General features: G+C 56.6%; 7 protein-coding genes across 7 annotated transcripts; 4 read left to right on the plus strand and 3 right to left on the minus strand.

The window, feature by feature from the left end:
• Positions 1-297: 297 nt before the first annotated feature.
• MKK02DRAFT_40474 (uncharacterized protein) lies at positions 298-1,239 on the plus strand (the record flags this gene model as incomplete). The annotated part of the gene is made up of 1 exon (XM_053091112.1): positions 298-1,239. One exon carries the CDS (start codon positions 298-300, stop codon positions 1,237-1,239), a length of 942 nt encoding a protein of 313 aa, XP_052941952.1.
• Positions 1,240-2,616: 1,377 nt separating this feature from the next.
• Positions 2,617-4,693, plus strand: MKK02DRAFT_40475 (uncharacterized protein; the record flags this gene model as incomplete). Its single annotated transcript, XM_053091113.1, has 2 exons — positions 2,617-3,276; positions 4,010-4,693. 2 exons carry the CDS (start codon positions 2,617-2,619, stop codon positions 4,691-4,693), a joined length of 1,344 nt encoding a protein of 447 aa, XP_052941953.1.
• A 159-nt stretch (positions 4,694-4,852) lies between these two features.
• On the minus strand, positions 4,853-6,110 carry MKK02DRAFT_30053 (arad-like aldolase/epimerase; the record flags this gene model as incomplete). Its single annotated transcript, XM_053087961.1, has 6 exons — positions 4,853-4,921; positions 4,975-4,981; positions 5,053-5,297; positions 5,387-5,569; positions 5,645-5,798; positions 5,833-6,110. The coding sequence occupies 6 exons, from the start codon at positions 6,108-6,110 to the stop codon at positions 4,853-4,855; spliced, it is 936 nt and encodes a 311-aa protein (XP_052941954.1).
• Positions 6,111-6,659: 549 nt separating this feature from the next.
• MKK02DRAFT_19934 (NCS1 nucleoside transporter family) lies at positions 6,660-8,795 on the plus strand (the record flags this gene model as incomplete). The annotated part of the gene is made up of 5 exons (XM_053086177.1): positions 6,660-6,861; positions 7,087-7,343; positions 7,389-7,549; positions 7,599-7,810; positions 7,984-8,795. 5 exons carry the CDS (start codon positions 6,660-6,662, stop codon positions 8,793-8,795), a joined length of 1,644 nt encoding a protein of 547 aa, XP_052941955.1.
• A 453-nt stretch (positions 8,796-9,248) lies between these two features.
• MKK02DRAFT_35264 (Phenylhydantoinase) lies at positions 9,249-11,282 on the minus strand (the record flags this gene model as incomplete). The annotated part of the gene is made up of 9 exons (XM_053089130.1): positions 9,249-9,306; positions 9,362-9,629; positions 9,795-9,958; positions 10,035-10,190; positions 10,234-10,507; positions 10,552-10,669; positions 10,712-11,008; positions 11,059-11,172; positions 11,223-11,282. The coding sequence occupies 9 exons, from the start codon at positions 11,280-11,282 to the stop codon at positions 9,249-9,251; spliced, it is 1,509 nt and encodes a 502-aa protein (XP_052941956.1).
• A 454-nt stretch (positions 11,283-11,736) lies between these two features.
• On the plus strand, positions 11,737-12,459 carry MKK02DRAFT_20723 (Asp/Glu/hydantoin racemase; the record flags this gene model as incomplete). The annotated part of the gene is made up of 1 exon (XM_053086306.1): positions 11,737-12,459. The coding sequence occupies one exon, from the start codon at positions 11,737-11,739 to the stop codon at positions 12,457-12,459; it is 723 nt and encodes a 240-aa protein (XP_052941957.1).
• A 136-nt stretch (positions 12,460-12,595) lies between these two features.
• On the minus strand, positions 12,596-14,914 carry MKK02DRAFT_40480 (uncharacterized protein; the record flags this gene model as incomplete). The annotated part of the gene is made up of 8 exons (XM_053091114.1): positions 12,596-13,005; positions 13,087-13,266; positions 13,299-13,610; positions 13,654-13,783; positions 13,837-14,204; positions 14,256-14,307; positions 14,401-14,495; positions 14,551-14,914. 8 exons carry the CDS (start codon positions 14,912-14,914, stop codon positions 12,596-12,598), a joined length of 1,911 nt encoding a protein of 636 aa, XP_052941958.1.
• Between the last annotated feature and the right edge of the window lie 339 nt (positions 14,915-15,253).

Consider the following 15,253-nt stretch of genomic DNA (forward strand, 5'->3'; position numbering starts at 1 on the left):
GCCCTACGACAAGTCCGAGAAGGGCAAGTCGAAGGAGACAACGATCAAAGAGTACAGCCAAGAATAGACCGAAGATCTGTCCGGGACAGCCGGAGATGGAGTGACCGCGTGGTCACCGCAGACGAAAAATCTGCTCAGCCACAATGGCAGAGCGCAAGTGAGAGGGGAAAGGGGAACAACAGTTCATACTCCTACAATCCCTCCTCCCAAAAGTCACACCCAAAGCACATTGCTGCATCAAAACCGGGAACTCTCTTCAGAGCTAAGGACCCAAGAAACCCAAACCCAAACTCAAAAATGTCCTCAGAGGATACCGCTATGCCCGAAGCTCGCAAGAGCGGAGAGCCCTGGTCGGAGATGAGAGATGATAAAGTTAACCCACCTAACCATCCCGGTGCGGCTGACACTACTCAAAACAATGGGATCGGGAATGCTGACTCAGGCGCAGATCAGAAGGTCCAGTCTGGACTAAGCATCCTCGAAAGATACAAGCGCGAGAAAGCGGAAGAGCTTGTCGCCGCTGAAGCCAAAGCCGCGGCCAACCTCGCCGCTATTCAGCAGAGGGCGGACAAGGCCAAAGCGGAGGAGGAAAGGAAGAGGAAGGAGTGGGGTTGCCCGTTCTGCATTTCAATGGTGCTTACCGGGGGACCTCCTGCTCTCCAATTTCAACCGTCCGAGTTACACCCGGAAGGAACCACCTGCCATTTCGAGCCCCACTTCCATGCGAATGGAGGGACCGTTTTGCGCAACCCCAAGGACTTCCGGAAGAACCGCTACTTCCGGAATGACAAGGAGCTGATGGTCTTGAGCCCTTTTTGGAACAAGAACGGATGCCGCCGGGGAATCGTCGAGGTGGAATGGCTCAGGCACGAGCTGATGGACATCGTCCGGAAAGTCGACCTGGCCAACGTCAACCAGTGGGCCGAGTCCACGGAGATCAACGAGCATGGTCTGGACTGTCAGGCGATCATGGCGGTGGATCACCAGGCGCTGGCGTTGGAGGAGCACGAGACGATGGATGGAGTGCTAGGCCTCTATGGGTACAAGGTGGTTTACGACCCTGTCGCCGCGCCGAAGGAGGAGGTCAAGAAGGTGCCCATTGTTCAAGAGAGCATGGAGAACAAACTGAAGAGGTCGAGGGAGTCACTGCCCATTCCTGACATCAGAGGCGGGTACAAGGGGAGGAACTGGAAACCCCCTCACGAGCGGTTCCAGAAGAAGAGCAAAGACCCAGCCTAAAGGCACCCAAGGATTGTTAAATGGTAGCAATAGATGCCAGCCAGAGTATGCAATAGGTACCCTGGTCCTTATTCAACTGACTATGGTCACAATTCAATAACTGACGAAGCACTGACTAGCTAAAAGCTGTCAACGCCAGATCAGACACCTCGAGAGGCGGAGCGAGCCAATCCCAGCTGGACTCGCCGTACTCGAACAAGCGTCAAGCACACTAAGCCAAATGGATGGTCTGTTGGCAGTAACGACTAGGAGTACTTCAACCATGAGTAGATGGAAAGGAAGAGCCCCTAGATCCAGTACCGCATCAGTCTGCGACCGAGAGCGGCGAAGCGGAATCAGTTTGCGCACAGCCTTTGAGCTGTTCGACATCGAGGTCGTTGCTAATGGAGAGCCTGCCCTTGCGAGGTATGGTACATTGGTAGGCAGCCGAAAGAGCGCTTTCCCTCGATGGGAGACATTCAGGGTGATGGGGTCATCACCGCAAGTGAGAGGGGGTTGTGGGGAAAGCGCAGGCTTGATACAATTCCGCCACACAACGAGGAATGAGGAGGTCCGTGCACAGCACACAGGCGAGGCTGACGAGAGCCATGGATGGCTAAGCGTTGGATAGATCGTCAAGCACCGTACATAGCACTAGCCACATACATGTTCATGTAGCTCTTGCTCTGTCTCACCTGCAGCTTGGCCATTCGACACTCGGTGCTACTCCCATCGACATCTATACGGCTCGGCACACTCCTCGTATCCCTCTCATACCCCTCTCCTGTGCGCCAGTCCTCCCTGGTTCACCTCGATCTCCTCTCTTTCGCTAGCCATCACCCGGCTTCCACCCTTTTTCACCACAACGCGCATTCTGCAGAGGGAAATCCGGCGGAAGACGCGGGACTGGGCCAACAACCAGACCATATCCACAGCGAGGTTCCGGTTCCAGTCGTGATCTCCTGTCAGCTGCGAGTGGATCCATACATTTTCGGGTCTGCGTTGCGTATGAATGATACTCCCGAGACTCGTCATCTTTATGTCAACGATCTTTCTTACTGCTGACCACGAAGTGAATCGGATACGCCACCGAGTCAGCTGTGAATCTGTCGACCAGCCAATGCTATACGAGAGAGGTAGTTCGCTTCAGGCTGCTGGCTTGTCGATGGGGAGCTATATGGAATGAGCTGGAAGCGTTATCTGCCTTGTTCCTTTTATGTGCTTCTCCGTGTCCTTCCCTGGATATTTAACGGACGTCATTCCCGTCCATGTGCCTTGACTAGCACGGCGCCCTCCTCCTCTTTCAATTCCCCCAGATCACTCACAGTAGCAAGTCCGGCGCGACTCTGTTCACTCGGTGATAGCACTAATCCGTATCTTCAACATCACTCCGACAGCATGGCCGACACCGCCGATCCCACCGGCTCTACGGTCAACACAGTCCCCGCGGGCATCGTGCACTTGACGTATCTGCACGGTGACCACAAGCACAAAGTCCGCAATATCAAGGTCGCAGACAGCCTCGCGACTCACCAAGCGGAGTATGGGAAACCCACCAGCATCGTTGCAGGCACCATCTACGCCTCACACCTGCTCGCGAGATTCATCTCCCATCACTACAGGGAGTCCAACTCAGAGTGTACGGTACCGGGTGGCGAACTCAGCAAACTCACCCAGACCAGAGAGCCTGAGAAGGCCAGGATCGACATCGTCCTCAGCGACGGATTTCAGATCGAGGGGAGCACTTCTGGGTATACCTTTCACCCTTCGACATCTCTCCAGCCAGACGGGAGCGGGAACCAAACATGGTACAGGAGGATCACCGTCATTCCGATCCGACGTTCTGATGTCCCGAGCGGCCACGGCCCTTACTCATACGAGTTATCCGAGCTGGAGCGACAGATACAGAAAGAATGGCTGCCCAGCTCATTGACTGTGCCTGGTCAGAAGCCCAAGGGACTTGCACTCGTCAACCTCGTGAAACGCTTGCATGCGGGTCTCCGCGAGGACCTCGACACAGCGATCGAGCAAGGCGTGATGTTGAGCGATGGAACGACGGTGATTCGGGTATCCTCCGCTGCGCAGTGAGGTCATACAGCCATCATATCGGGAAGGATCGTCATGCATGGATTCGCTGCAGGACGCCGTTGCCGAGTACATCGATAGCAGTAGCTGCTAAGCTGTCAGAACGACGTATTTGCCACCCATAGATCTGCACTATCATTCCTGCCTGGTTCGGTCGGCTCGCCTTCTAGGCCTTGCCGGTAACGCTCGAGCCTGGAGGGATGCTCGTGTGTCCAAAAGTAGCTAGGCTGTCCCGCGATGGTGCAGCGCTGGTCGGAGTGCGCTGCTGGAACTGCCATAGAATATTCTGGAAAGGCCGAGAGCTGTCGTCCTTTGGTGTGGTACCCCTTGCGCCACCCTTCACATCTAGCTTCATCTGCGTGTCAGCTTTGGCAGGGCAGGGTGTATAAAAGCTCGAGCATGCCTCCGGTCTCCTCCCGCTTGACATAATGCTCTCAGATCCTACTCTACCCCAACCACTTCCAGGCAGCCTCATAACCTCCCAAGCCCCCGACACTACTCCCCTACATACCTCCTCACATTACTCCGTATGTCAGCCTCAACCAGAAGCACAGGTAGGAGCGGGAGCACCGGTACCGTGAGCTCTGTACCAGCGTCAGCGAGCTCTAGTGCCGATGGCGCTTCTCGAAGCAGTCCTGCACAGGACGATACACACAAGTACATTACACTGAGGTATCGCAACGGCAGGAGGCAAGATACTTACAAGGGCCTCGAGGTACCGACTGCGGATGATCCTCGGACCGTCACAGGAAGTCCATTCACCTCGCACGGAAGTCTCGCCTCGAATGTCCTCGCGGGCTTCTCACAGCACCAGACCTCATACGCCGGTGCCGACCTCGCATTGACCGACGGCGGAGAGAGACTCATCTGGACCAAGGCAAAGGCGAGGAGGAACAAGCAAGACGACAGGACTATCACCGCCATCCTCGATCGGGGCTTCCCTGGCAGTGAAGCCTCGTACACGCTCAATCCCAGCATGTATCAGTTGACACCGGGTGACCTCACCAAATGGGGTGAGGTGCTGCGTGCTATCCCCACCGACGACGATTCATCCCAGTCAGACACAGCCCGCAAGGCGATCAAGCTGTCAGCAAGGGAGGACCTGGCGCTGCAGGACTGGAAGAGCGGACACGAGGTCTTTACCCTCGAATCCGGCCTGTCAGAGGCGGAGACGTTGCGGCAGGTGCATGCGCAGCTGGAGAAGAGCTATCAGGGTGCAACGACGGTGGAGACTCAAGACGGGACGAGGATGTTGGAGATGAGGCCAACGAGGGGTGAGGCATCGTCGTCGACTGCTAGGCGGAGTACCGGAACTACGCAGGGTACGCGTCTCCGGAGAGGACGAGCTCAGCGCATGCGGCGTCAGCGCCAGAGCTCGAGGATCACCTGACGATAGTAGTCAGCCATCTTGCCCATACATGCACGTCAGGTTTGTCAGTGAATATAAAGTAAACTCAGAGTCTCGGTTGCGAGGTCAAAGAGCCGCAGGAGGAGGCTACATCCCAAGTACAAGATAAAGAGAAGATGAAAGCCCGAGACATTTGATCCATCACAAGAGAACTCCCGGCTCGCGCTCCAGGATGAGCTGGACTTCGGGGTTGAGGTTGAAGTATACGTTCTGCGGGTCAGCTATCATTCCCCACATCTAGTCCACCCAGACGAGTAACTTACTTCATGGCTGTATATGAGAAGAGCAGAAGAAGGAAAGTGATCAGCACGACCCCTCACCTAGACTTGGCGCAAACTCACTATTGGATAGTATTAGCAGTAAACTGCGCATCCTCATCATCAATCACAGTCTTCTGTATCCCATTCGCCGCCGCCGCCTCAATCATCAGCTGGACCTTGCACTGATTGTCGAGCGCCGAAAAGAGGTAGGCGGCCTCGTCGACCGTATGGCCGAGCGTGAGAAGACCGTGGTTCTGGAGGATGCAGCATTTGTTTTTGGGTCCGAGGGCTTTGGCGATGTTGTCGCCTTCTTCGGCGGCAAGGACCTGTATGTCAGCTGGATCCAGGAGGGTAGGGCACGCAACCAGATGTTAGGTAAAACAGGGAGGGGCGGGGTGGAAGGAAGGGCACTTACAATCCCGCCGAAGTTATGATACACCGCCAAGTTGTCGTAGAAGAGGCACGAATCTTGAGTGGTGATCTCGACAGGGCGGCCGAAAGTGGACCAAGCCTTGCCATGTAGCGAGTGACAGTGACCGGCGGCTTCGACCTCGGGACGAGCGTGGTGGATGGCAGAGTGGATATAGAAGCCGGCCATCTGCAGGTCAGCTCCAGCCTCAAAGGTAGAGTCGATCGTAAGGCCTGATCAAAGCAGAGAAGCATCAAGACTCACGTTGATGGGCCGCTGAGCGCCGAGCGTGGGGTGGACAAACCCCTCCGGAGTGACAAGCACGAGCTTCGACACAGTCATGGAGGAGAAGTGGACGCCAAAGGGGTTCATCCAGAAGTGGTCCCTCAAAATAGGGTCACGAACGGTAATATGTCCACTGGGCGTCAGTTTGTTCACCGCTGAAAGCTCACCTGATACCCTCTCCATACCCCATCTTGCCCCAGAACCTGAACGCAACCGCCAAGTGCTCCCTGACCCACTGCCTCTTCTCGAGCAGCCCCGCCTCATCTGTTGCGTTCATGAAAGACGGATACGCCTCGATACGGAGCTTGCCCTCCTTGTCGCCTCGCCATGTCCGCTCGAGAGGGTTCTTGGGGAGGTCGGAGGTGGTTTGGTGGAATACGGGGTGGGTGGTCTTGCTGGGGACGTGGGAGGGGACGGGTTGGGCGTCGATAGCGATGGGAGACATGGTGGTATGGGTACGGGACTGAGGTGCTGAGGTGGACGGGAGGCGAGTTGAGGTGATGAGCTTGAGAGGTTGACTTGAGTGTCGGGTATAGGCGAGTGAGCAAGCTGCTTCAGTACAAGTCAGCGTATCAGCTGTCACTCATCCAGCATCCATCCGGAACAGCCTCCACCCCTCCACCCCACCGGCGCCGTATCGGACTCCCGCGGCGAGGGAAGGATGCAAGACGAAGGATACGCTTCGCCGTCCTCGTCGCCGTGGCCCACTCGCTTGGCGAATAGGCGAAGGAGGAAAACGGAAGCGATAAGCTAATTCAACCTTATCTTTCGGAGCTAGAATCTGCCGTAAGTCCAGTTCGGCCTGGTCTCTTCCCCTTCTTTCGCCGATGCTGCTCCGCTCCTTATCTCGGCTTCCTCTCCAGCGAACAGCGAGGGAGCGTCGCGATGCATGTATAAGTATGGTCAAGTGATCGACGTACCCCTTCGCTCTCCAATCTTTCCCCCTTCCCTCCGTTCCCCACCGCCACCTTCGCTCGACATGCGCTTTCCCACCATGCCCAAACCGTCCGAGTTCCGGCTCCGGATCAACCGAGAGAAGACGGTCTCGGTCGTCAACGTCCCAGGCAGCAAAGTCGGAGAGGAGATCGAAGTCGAGCCGGACATGCTGCCCATCAAACCGCTTTCTGAGGGAGGAGAGAGAACCTGGGGAGTGGTCCATCTTCTCGGTTACTGGGGCGAGTTCTTCTCTTCTTCCCGTCCACCCCTCCCATCGTCCCCTCCCATCTACCCAGCATGCAGAAGGAGGTCGAATAGCAAGAAAGATGGAGCGGGGAGGAAAGACTGTGCGAGAGAATTTACGGCATTTTCCACGTGGCGGGCAGCAAATCCTCATTCCTCGTGCCTCGATCGAACTCACGACTCACACTCAACCCTACTCCTCCATCTATCACATCTGTCATCTACCGTTGCTGACTATGCAGTCGCTGAAGCATTCGGTATCTCGCAGTACCAGGTCGCCTCCTCTGCTGTCGCCGCCGGTCTCTCTCCCGGAGCCACCATAGGCGCGGTCCTCCTCGGTCATTTCCTCGTCGGTTGCGCCAACGCTGCCAATGGCTATGTCGGCTGCGTCTACGGTGTCAACTTCCCCGTCATGACCCGCTCGTCTTTCGGTCAGCGAGGTGTATTCATCGCTCTTATCTGTCGCTCAGTCGCTGCTATCGTATGGGCCGGTACCCAGGTGCGTAATCTGTTTCAACTTGACGAAATCTCGGCTGACGTTTAGACCTACCAAGGCGGTCTTTGCGTTGAGGTCATGATCCGAGCTATCTGGCCCAGCTTCGCTACCTTCCCCAACTATCTGCCTGCCTCCGCCAATGTCACATCCTCCCAGCTCCTCTGCTTTTTCATCTTCTACATCATCCAGCTCCCTTTGCTCTGGATCCCGTGCGTTCTTCCTCTCCCTTTCCTTCCCTTGGTCTATGCTGACCTCCAGGATGCCCAAGCTTCGCTATCTCTTCCTTGTCAAGGTCATCATCATGCCCATCTTCGGATTCGCCATGTTTGGATGGGCGGTCGGCTCGGCCAAGGGCTTTGGTCCGATTTTCAACAAGGAGACCAACATCACCACCGGCGTACCTGCCGCCGTTGTCTTCTTTACTGCTATGAGTAGCGCCATTGCTCCCAAGGCTACCATTGCTCTTAACAGTGAGTCAGCCTCTTCCAATCGCTTCTCAGCCCCCATAAACCTGTCCCCACACCCCTTGCTTCCAAGTTACACCCCTAGCTTCCAAGTCCGCCTTCTCCATCTGCATCCCAAGATCCGCAGCCTCCTTCGGAACAACATAGCTTCTCTTCGTCAGGACGGAGCTGACTTTCAGTTGCCGACTTCACACGGTATGCCAAGAGCCCTCGCACTGTTGTGTGGACCAACATCGTGTCGTTGACGATCCTCGTCACCCTATGTGCCTGCCTTGGCGTAATTTGTTCTTCCGCCGCCGAGGTCATCTACGGCGTCAAGACCTGGAACCCCCTCCAGATCAGCATACTCATGCATAGGGCGCCGATGTTCTTCTCGGCGTTCTGCTGGTGCCTCTCGGTCATCGCCACCAACATCTCGGCCAACACCACCGCGGTCGCGAACGATTTGATGCTCGCATTTCCAAAATATGTAAATATCAGACGCGGACAATATTTAACTATCATTGTCGCCCTCGCTACCACCCCCTGGAACATCCAAAACTCAGCCACCTCCTTCACCGCCTTCCTCTCCGGCTACTCTGTCTTCCTCGGTCCTCCCTGCGGCGTCCTCCTCGCGGATTTCTGGGTCGTCCGTCGGCGCCGTCTCAACCTCGCGGCCATGTACCGCCTTGGTCCCGGAACGGAGCAGTTCTACTGGCACGGCTTCAACCCCCGCGCCGTCGCTGCGTTTGTATGCGGCGTCATCCCCACCCTCCCCGGCTTCATCCGTCAGATCGGCGGCGCAAAGATGGGCATCGCGATCGAGGCGAGCTACATCTACTGCTGTGTCTGGCCGGTGGGCGTGACGGTCTCGGCGGCGGTGTATATCGTGCTCAACATGGTGTTCCCGTACAGGTACGAGGATGTCAGGTCGGTGGTGGAGCATGATGCCGAGGGGGATGATGAGAAGGTGGATCAGATTGATTTGGATGGGGAGGAGAAGAAGTACTAGATGGAAATGGGATAGGGGTCAGATGGGTTTGATAGCTTTAGATACGTTGTCTAGTTGTTTGGGAAAGTGGGTGAATAGTGTCTCGGTCATGCAGTCTTGCCTCGTCATAACGGAATGAGGAATGTGTTTCATAGCTGTTTCACAGTTGATACGCTTACGATAAATTTGACACGTCATACAGAACCAGCAGTTCACCGGAGTTCTACTAGCTTTCTCTTTTGTACATCTCTGCATCTATTGCGACCTGACTATACGTCGACACTTCACAGCCTATGTCTGCTTCAAGATCCCAGTCAGCTTGTCTATACATGCCGGAGGCCTTGAGCTATGGCGTATCTGACCTGGCCGCGTGCCGCTCCGGCCTCAATTGTGCCAGAGTCGAGACTTATCCAAGCGACTCGCTGGACGTATGTACACAGTCAATCATCTATATGCATAGCACAAGTACGTCCCCTAGATCTTATGCGGATCAAACCCATTCATCCACGCCTTGGACGTTCCCCTCGGACCGCTGCTCAGTCAGCTCTACCCCTATGCTGAATGGTCAGACCGATACAGATACTCACGGCAAGGTGCTCAGCCCCCTCTTAATCCACTGCCCCGTCCCAGCCTCCGCCAACACCGTATTTGTCTCGTCATCATACACCACCTGCCCCCTCAAGATCACCAGCCTCGGCCAGTCCAGCACCTCCATGCCTTCGTACGGCGTGTAGTCGGCGCCGTGGTGCAGGCGGTCTTGGGTGATGATGGAGGGCTTGCGGGCGGCGTCGGAGCGGAAGATTGTAAAGTCGGCGTCGGAGCCGGGTTGGATGGTTCCCTTCTTTGGGTACATGCCTGGGGGTCAGCCGGAGCTCGGGTTCTGGACGAGCGGGAGAGCGGAGCAAGACCAGCCGAGAAGCACAGGGGAGATGAGGACAGACCTGGACGGGAGAGATAGGGAGAGATAGGAGAGATAGGGAGAGATAGGGAGAGGAAATGGTAAGGGTAGATGGGACATACCGTATAGCTTGGCAGCGTTTGACGAGTTGAGCTCGACAAAGCGCTGACGAGAGATCCGACCTTTGAGGACACCGTAGGACCAGAGCAGAGGCGTACGGGTACAGATACCAGGCAGGCCGTTCGGGGTGTTTTTGAACTGGCGATCAGCCGGGACATTAGGTTGACTCACGTTGCCTCGAGGGTTCTTGGTAGGGTTGTTGATCAGGCCAAGCTGGAGGATCAGCTAGGGCCCAGAACTACCGGTAGAGACTCGCCTGTTTCCCCTTTTCATCGTGGTAGTTGTACGGCGCGTGGTCTGACGAGAACACCGTAAACGTCCCGTTCGAGAGCCCCTCCCAGATCCCCTCATTATCGAGCGGGTCAGACCGGATCGGTGGAGCACACACGCACTTGGCCCTGCTTATCAGCTACTTTTCATCAACCAGGAAGAGAGACTCACCCCTCAAAGCCCGGCGCTTCCATCTTCTCGGCGGTCAAGAGAGCGTAGTGCGGACATGTCTCGCCGTAGATCGGCATCCCCCTCGTCTGGGACTTGCGGATTGCCCGCGTCGCCTCCTTGGCGCTGACGTGCACGAGGAGCATGGGCGCATCGACGACCTCGGCGAGTGCGAGCGCGCGGTTGGTCGCTTCGTCCTCGACAAGCTGAGGGCGGGAGGTACCGTGATGCCATACTTCGGTCATTCCCTGCTTGAGGAGACGATCCGTCATCCAGTCTGGAGATCAGCGCGGGCATCTGGACGGAGGAACGGGTACTTACTGATAATCTCGGAGTTCTCGGCGTGGACCATGGTGGTGATACCCTGCTGACGAGCAGCAGCGAGAATATCGAGCATCTGCTTGTCGTCGAGCTTCATGAGAGGGTACGTCATGTACACCTGCCCATCAGCTCAAGCTCTCTTTGACACGAGAAGACTCACCTTGACACTGGTGATTCCGAAGTCCACCAACTTGGGCACTTCATCCCTCACCACCTCCTCCGTTGGGTCGGTAATGATAGCATGGAACGAGTAGTCGCACATCGCCTTTCCATCCGCCAGCTCATAGTACGCCTCAACGGCAGGCATGACCTTCTTCCCCTTGGCCTGTACCGCAAAGGCTACGACGGTGGTGGTTCCGCCGCCAAGGGCACCGCGGGTACCGGTCGTCCAGTCATCGGCGGACCGAGCATTCGAGGCGGATTGGCCGATGTGGACGTGCGAGTCGACTCCTCCAGGCTGACTATCAGCTCAATCTTTTCGATCTCGCGCTGAAGAAGTTTACTCACAGTGATGTAACCTCCCTCTGCATCTATGACCTTACATCCCTCTGGTATAGGCAGATTTCTAGCAAGACAGACGACAGCTCCATCCTTGACACCGATATCGCACTCGGTCTCATCCTGATGCCGTTAGTCAGGCACGGATAAGGAATGTGCAGAGAACAACCTACCGCCGCAGTAACCACCACACCGTTCTTGATGATCAGATCGAAGTTGAAAGGGCTCGACATGGTAGCTAGGACTCGACGGTATGATGAGGATGGTAGAGTTGTGGATGGAGCTTTGAAGTGAGTAGAGAAGAAGACAAAGTTGCCCCGCACTTGGACTGGCGGAAGCAAGAGGCCAGCCGGCGCCGGAAGGCGTTGCCGATAAGGCCACCGGCGAAGATAAGATGTCGGGGCGGCTTGGCTTTGCCCGCCCAACCTCGTGGACAGCCTGAGAAGGTGACCAGGTGATTGGACGACAGTGACCAAGCTGAATCGACCAGTCACAGCATAGCAGGAGCTGAGGAGATAAGGTTTATCTGAAACGAGCCAAAGGACGGCCAAAGGTACCTTCGGACCCGATCGACCGAAGAGCCGTCGCGCCGATATCTCTGATGACTTCCGCTGCGCCTACATAACACATTGCGATCTTCCATACAACAAGGTCACTACCTCCTCCGTCTCATTGCTCACTGCCAAAATGACCAACCCCACTCCCCATCAGCTCCTCATAATCAATCCCAACTCTTCCTCATCAATCACCTCCGCTCTCCACTCCGCTCTCAGCCCCTACCCGCCTCCTCAGACCTCCCTCCACTTCTGGAACCCCACCTCCGGGCCGGTGGGGATCAGCAACGCCGCCACAGCTGCATCCTCCACCTCTGCATGTATGGCGGAGCTCACTCCAGGTCTTCTGGAAGGAGTCGACGGCGTCCTCATCTGCTGTTTCTCGGAACACCCCCTCATCTCCACCCTCTCCGATCACCTGTCCACCCTCCACCCTGACCGCACTATCCCAATCCTTGGGATGTTCCACGCCGGGGTCGCGTCCGCCCTCCTCACGCCTATGCCATTCGGGATCATTGCCACTGGAACAGGCGATAAACCCAACCTCGTACTGGCTACCGCCAACTTCCTTGGCTCGTCCTCATCTACGCGGTTCGCCGGGGTCCTGACGTCCGGTCTGGCGATCACAGAGCTGCAAGATGGGGACCAGGCACGAGTGGAGAGGGGCATGAGGGAAACAGCGGGGAGGCTGGTAGATCAGGGAGCGGGGACGATCATTTTGGGGTGTGCAGGGATGAGCGGGATGGATGGGTGGGTCATCGATGCAGCCAAGGAGAAGGGAAAGAGTGTCAGGGTTGTAGATGGGGCAAGAGGAGGGGTGGAGATGCTGGTAGGCATGATCAGAGCCTCTAGATAGCTATGGTACCAGTGTGCGGCAAGAGAGCTTGTGAATTTGGTTCCCACTTGTGTTATCAGCTGTCTTATGCAGGAATTACGGGCCGGGCATATAACGATCTGAATAGGCACAACCAGAGTCCCGCATAGATCCATGACTAGATCGGTCCAGAAGGCATTCCCAGATCCGCACCGATCACATCCCCGAAATTCCAATCCAGCCCACTCCAATCCCATACCAACTGCGGTTCCGTCTCTACCGCCGGCGCCGGTCCCGCCACCATATTCTGCAAGACCGCATCCAGATCGAAGGGGGTCGCGATATCACCCCCTCGAAGAGCAGTGACGACCGCCTCGTGCTCCCCTATACTTTTCAGTCTGGCTTCGACCGCCGCCGCGCGCCGGAGAGCTGGGACGGCGATGTCCCACTTGTACTCCGTCTGAAAGCGGTGGAGGGCTCGAACGAGGGATGCGAGGAGATCCATTGCGGGCTGGTTGGGTGTGGAGGCGGAGGCGAGGGTCAGGCGGGTGAGTGAGGAAGTGACGGATGAGAGGATGTGCGAGGCGTCTAGAGGTATCAGCGAGCACCCTCGCGGACTTGGTCAAGCGGTCGGAGAGCCACCCGGTGTGATGGTCAATGAGGACTCACAATTTAGATAGTACCCATCACACTCTTCCCTGGTCAGGCGGGTAACAAAGTTGACGCAGTCTGTAAAGGGTGCGAGTACGTCAGGGCCAGGGGTGAACGTTGAGCCGAGACCATATTCCAGCTCGAGATGGATCCGGCGAAGCATACACCTGAATCCAAGAAGGTGGATCAGGAAGGAGTCTACGTCAGCTCTGTCCATTCTCCACACTCACTGACTCCAGTAGCTCTTGCTCTCGTCCCACTTGCAATCGCCCGCCACTCATCATACAGCCCATCCGCCTTCTTCGCAATAGCCAATACCTCGTCCCGCCTCTCTGCGCTACTCTTGCTCGCTACCACATTGAGTGTGCACACGTTGCTCTGTAGTCGCCGGACGAGCAGTCCGAGCCGACAGGACGCGATGAAAGATTTGGCGGAGTCGCTCGAGGCGGAGCCGTATGTACACCCCGCTTCGGATAAGGAGGAGAAGGTCGGGAGGGGGACGGAGTTGTTGTTGGCTTGGATAAGAGCCGGCCGGGAGTTGACTAGCGGTCAGCGAAGTACAAATGTAGAAGATACATGACGTACGGAAGCTCATCCACGCATCATGTATCGCCAATACCCACCAGAGGCGTATCCTTAGCTCTTGCTCCCAGAGAGGTATCGCCCATTTGAGGGGGTTCAGATGCATCCCAAGCAGCTGCGCCAGAGCTACCGTCTATTCGTCAGCGCTTTCCCTCCCGTACGCTCTTGTCATGGTCAAAGACTAACCTTGGCAAGCAAGATATACGCAGAACGACTACTATTGACGGGTCGTACCCCCAATTCCAATACCGCACTAGCCACCCCGGCAAGGTTGTTCTCTGGTAACGGCGTGCTCCCCGCCTCTAGCACAGCGTAGCTCGGGGCGGCGATACTGCGCGTATCGAATGAATGGGACATGCTCGTCGTGAGAACCATAGCGAGCAGTGCGGGGGAAAGAGAGTCGGTAGGTAGGTTTGGAAGGATAGGCAGGGCGGGATGGACGTGCTCGTGGTACAGACCGAGGAGATGCGCTTCGGTATACTCGGAAGGGTGATGTCTGAGGAACGTTCGCAGTAGGCCTAGAGCTACAGCGCCAGGAACAGGCTGTTGTGAAGCTACAGTGTCAGCGGTAATCTCAACGCTGTCAGACCGAGAGAATCACTCACTATCCGCCTTGGGATTCATGATCACAAAGATTGGTCGAGATGGGTCAGACGACTGTCCATTAGCGATACCCTCTTCAGGCGCACTCTGTGTGTTGCCTGTCAAGGCTTTATGTCATCCAGAGAGGCATACGGCTCTAGAACTCACAATCTGCTTGACGTGTGGCTCCCCGTGGCCCGCCGGCACCTCATCATTGGGATCAGCAATAGGCAAGAGGTCATCCGTCAGAACGACTGTCAATACTGAGTCTATCAGCTCCCTGATCCTCAGCCAACAGCGAGGGTGATTGTGATTCACCGTGCGGGTCGTACTTTGAGCTCGCCAGGTGGTCGAAGGAAGGCACCGCCGACGTCAAGATATCGAGCCCGCTCATAGCTCTCTTCCCGGTCCCTTCCCCTCTTTCCTCTTCCTTCCGCTGAGATCCCGAGCCAGAAGCAACAGCATTCCATCTTGCCCGCTTCTGCGCCGGCGCCGGCGAATACACCTCCGACCCTCTCCTCCCCAATTCCGGACTGCCCGTCCCCCCTTCCTCCGCCATTTCGCCCATATCCCGCCCTGACGAGCCTATCGACTCTTCAGTCGCATCGACAACTTTCGGCTTGACAGGGCGCGGAGGCGGCGCAAAGTCAAAAGTACAGGCTCGGGCCGTATCGTTGCACATGGTGCAGGGGGGACCTCCGGGCCCTATCGCGCAGCGCGACTTGGACCGACGGCAGTGGTCGCATGGCCGGCTCTTGCGAGACCGTGGCGGTCGACTACCTGGTAGTAGAGCTGGCACTGCAGGTGGGACCGGGCCTTGATATGAAGATGGGCCGGCCTGTGCGTTGTTGACGGTATGAGGGGGTGGGGGAGGGAGTGGGGGATAGCCCTGATGCGAGTGTGGGTAAGGGTATGAGTCGCTTGGCGAGTGCGAGAGATGAGTGGGTGGATAGGGGGGCCCACTATACTGCTGCTGATGTGGATCCATGGTGGTAGATGTAGAGGTAGAAATGGGAATGAA

Source organism: Dioszegia hungarica (assembly GCF_025882075.1).
Source record: "Dioszegia hungarica strain PDD-24b-2 chromosome Unknown MKK02contig_25, whole genome shotgun sequence".
Taxonomy (NCBI): domain Eukaryota; kingdom Fungi; phylum Basidiomycota; class Tremellomycetes; order Tremellales; family Bulleribasidiaceae; genus Dioszegia; species Dioszegia hungarica.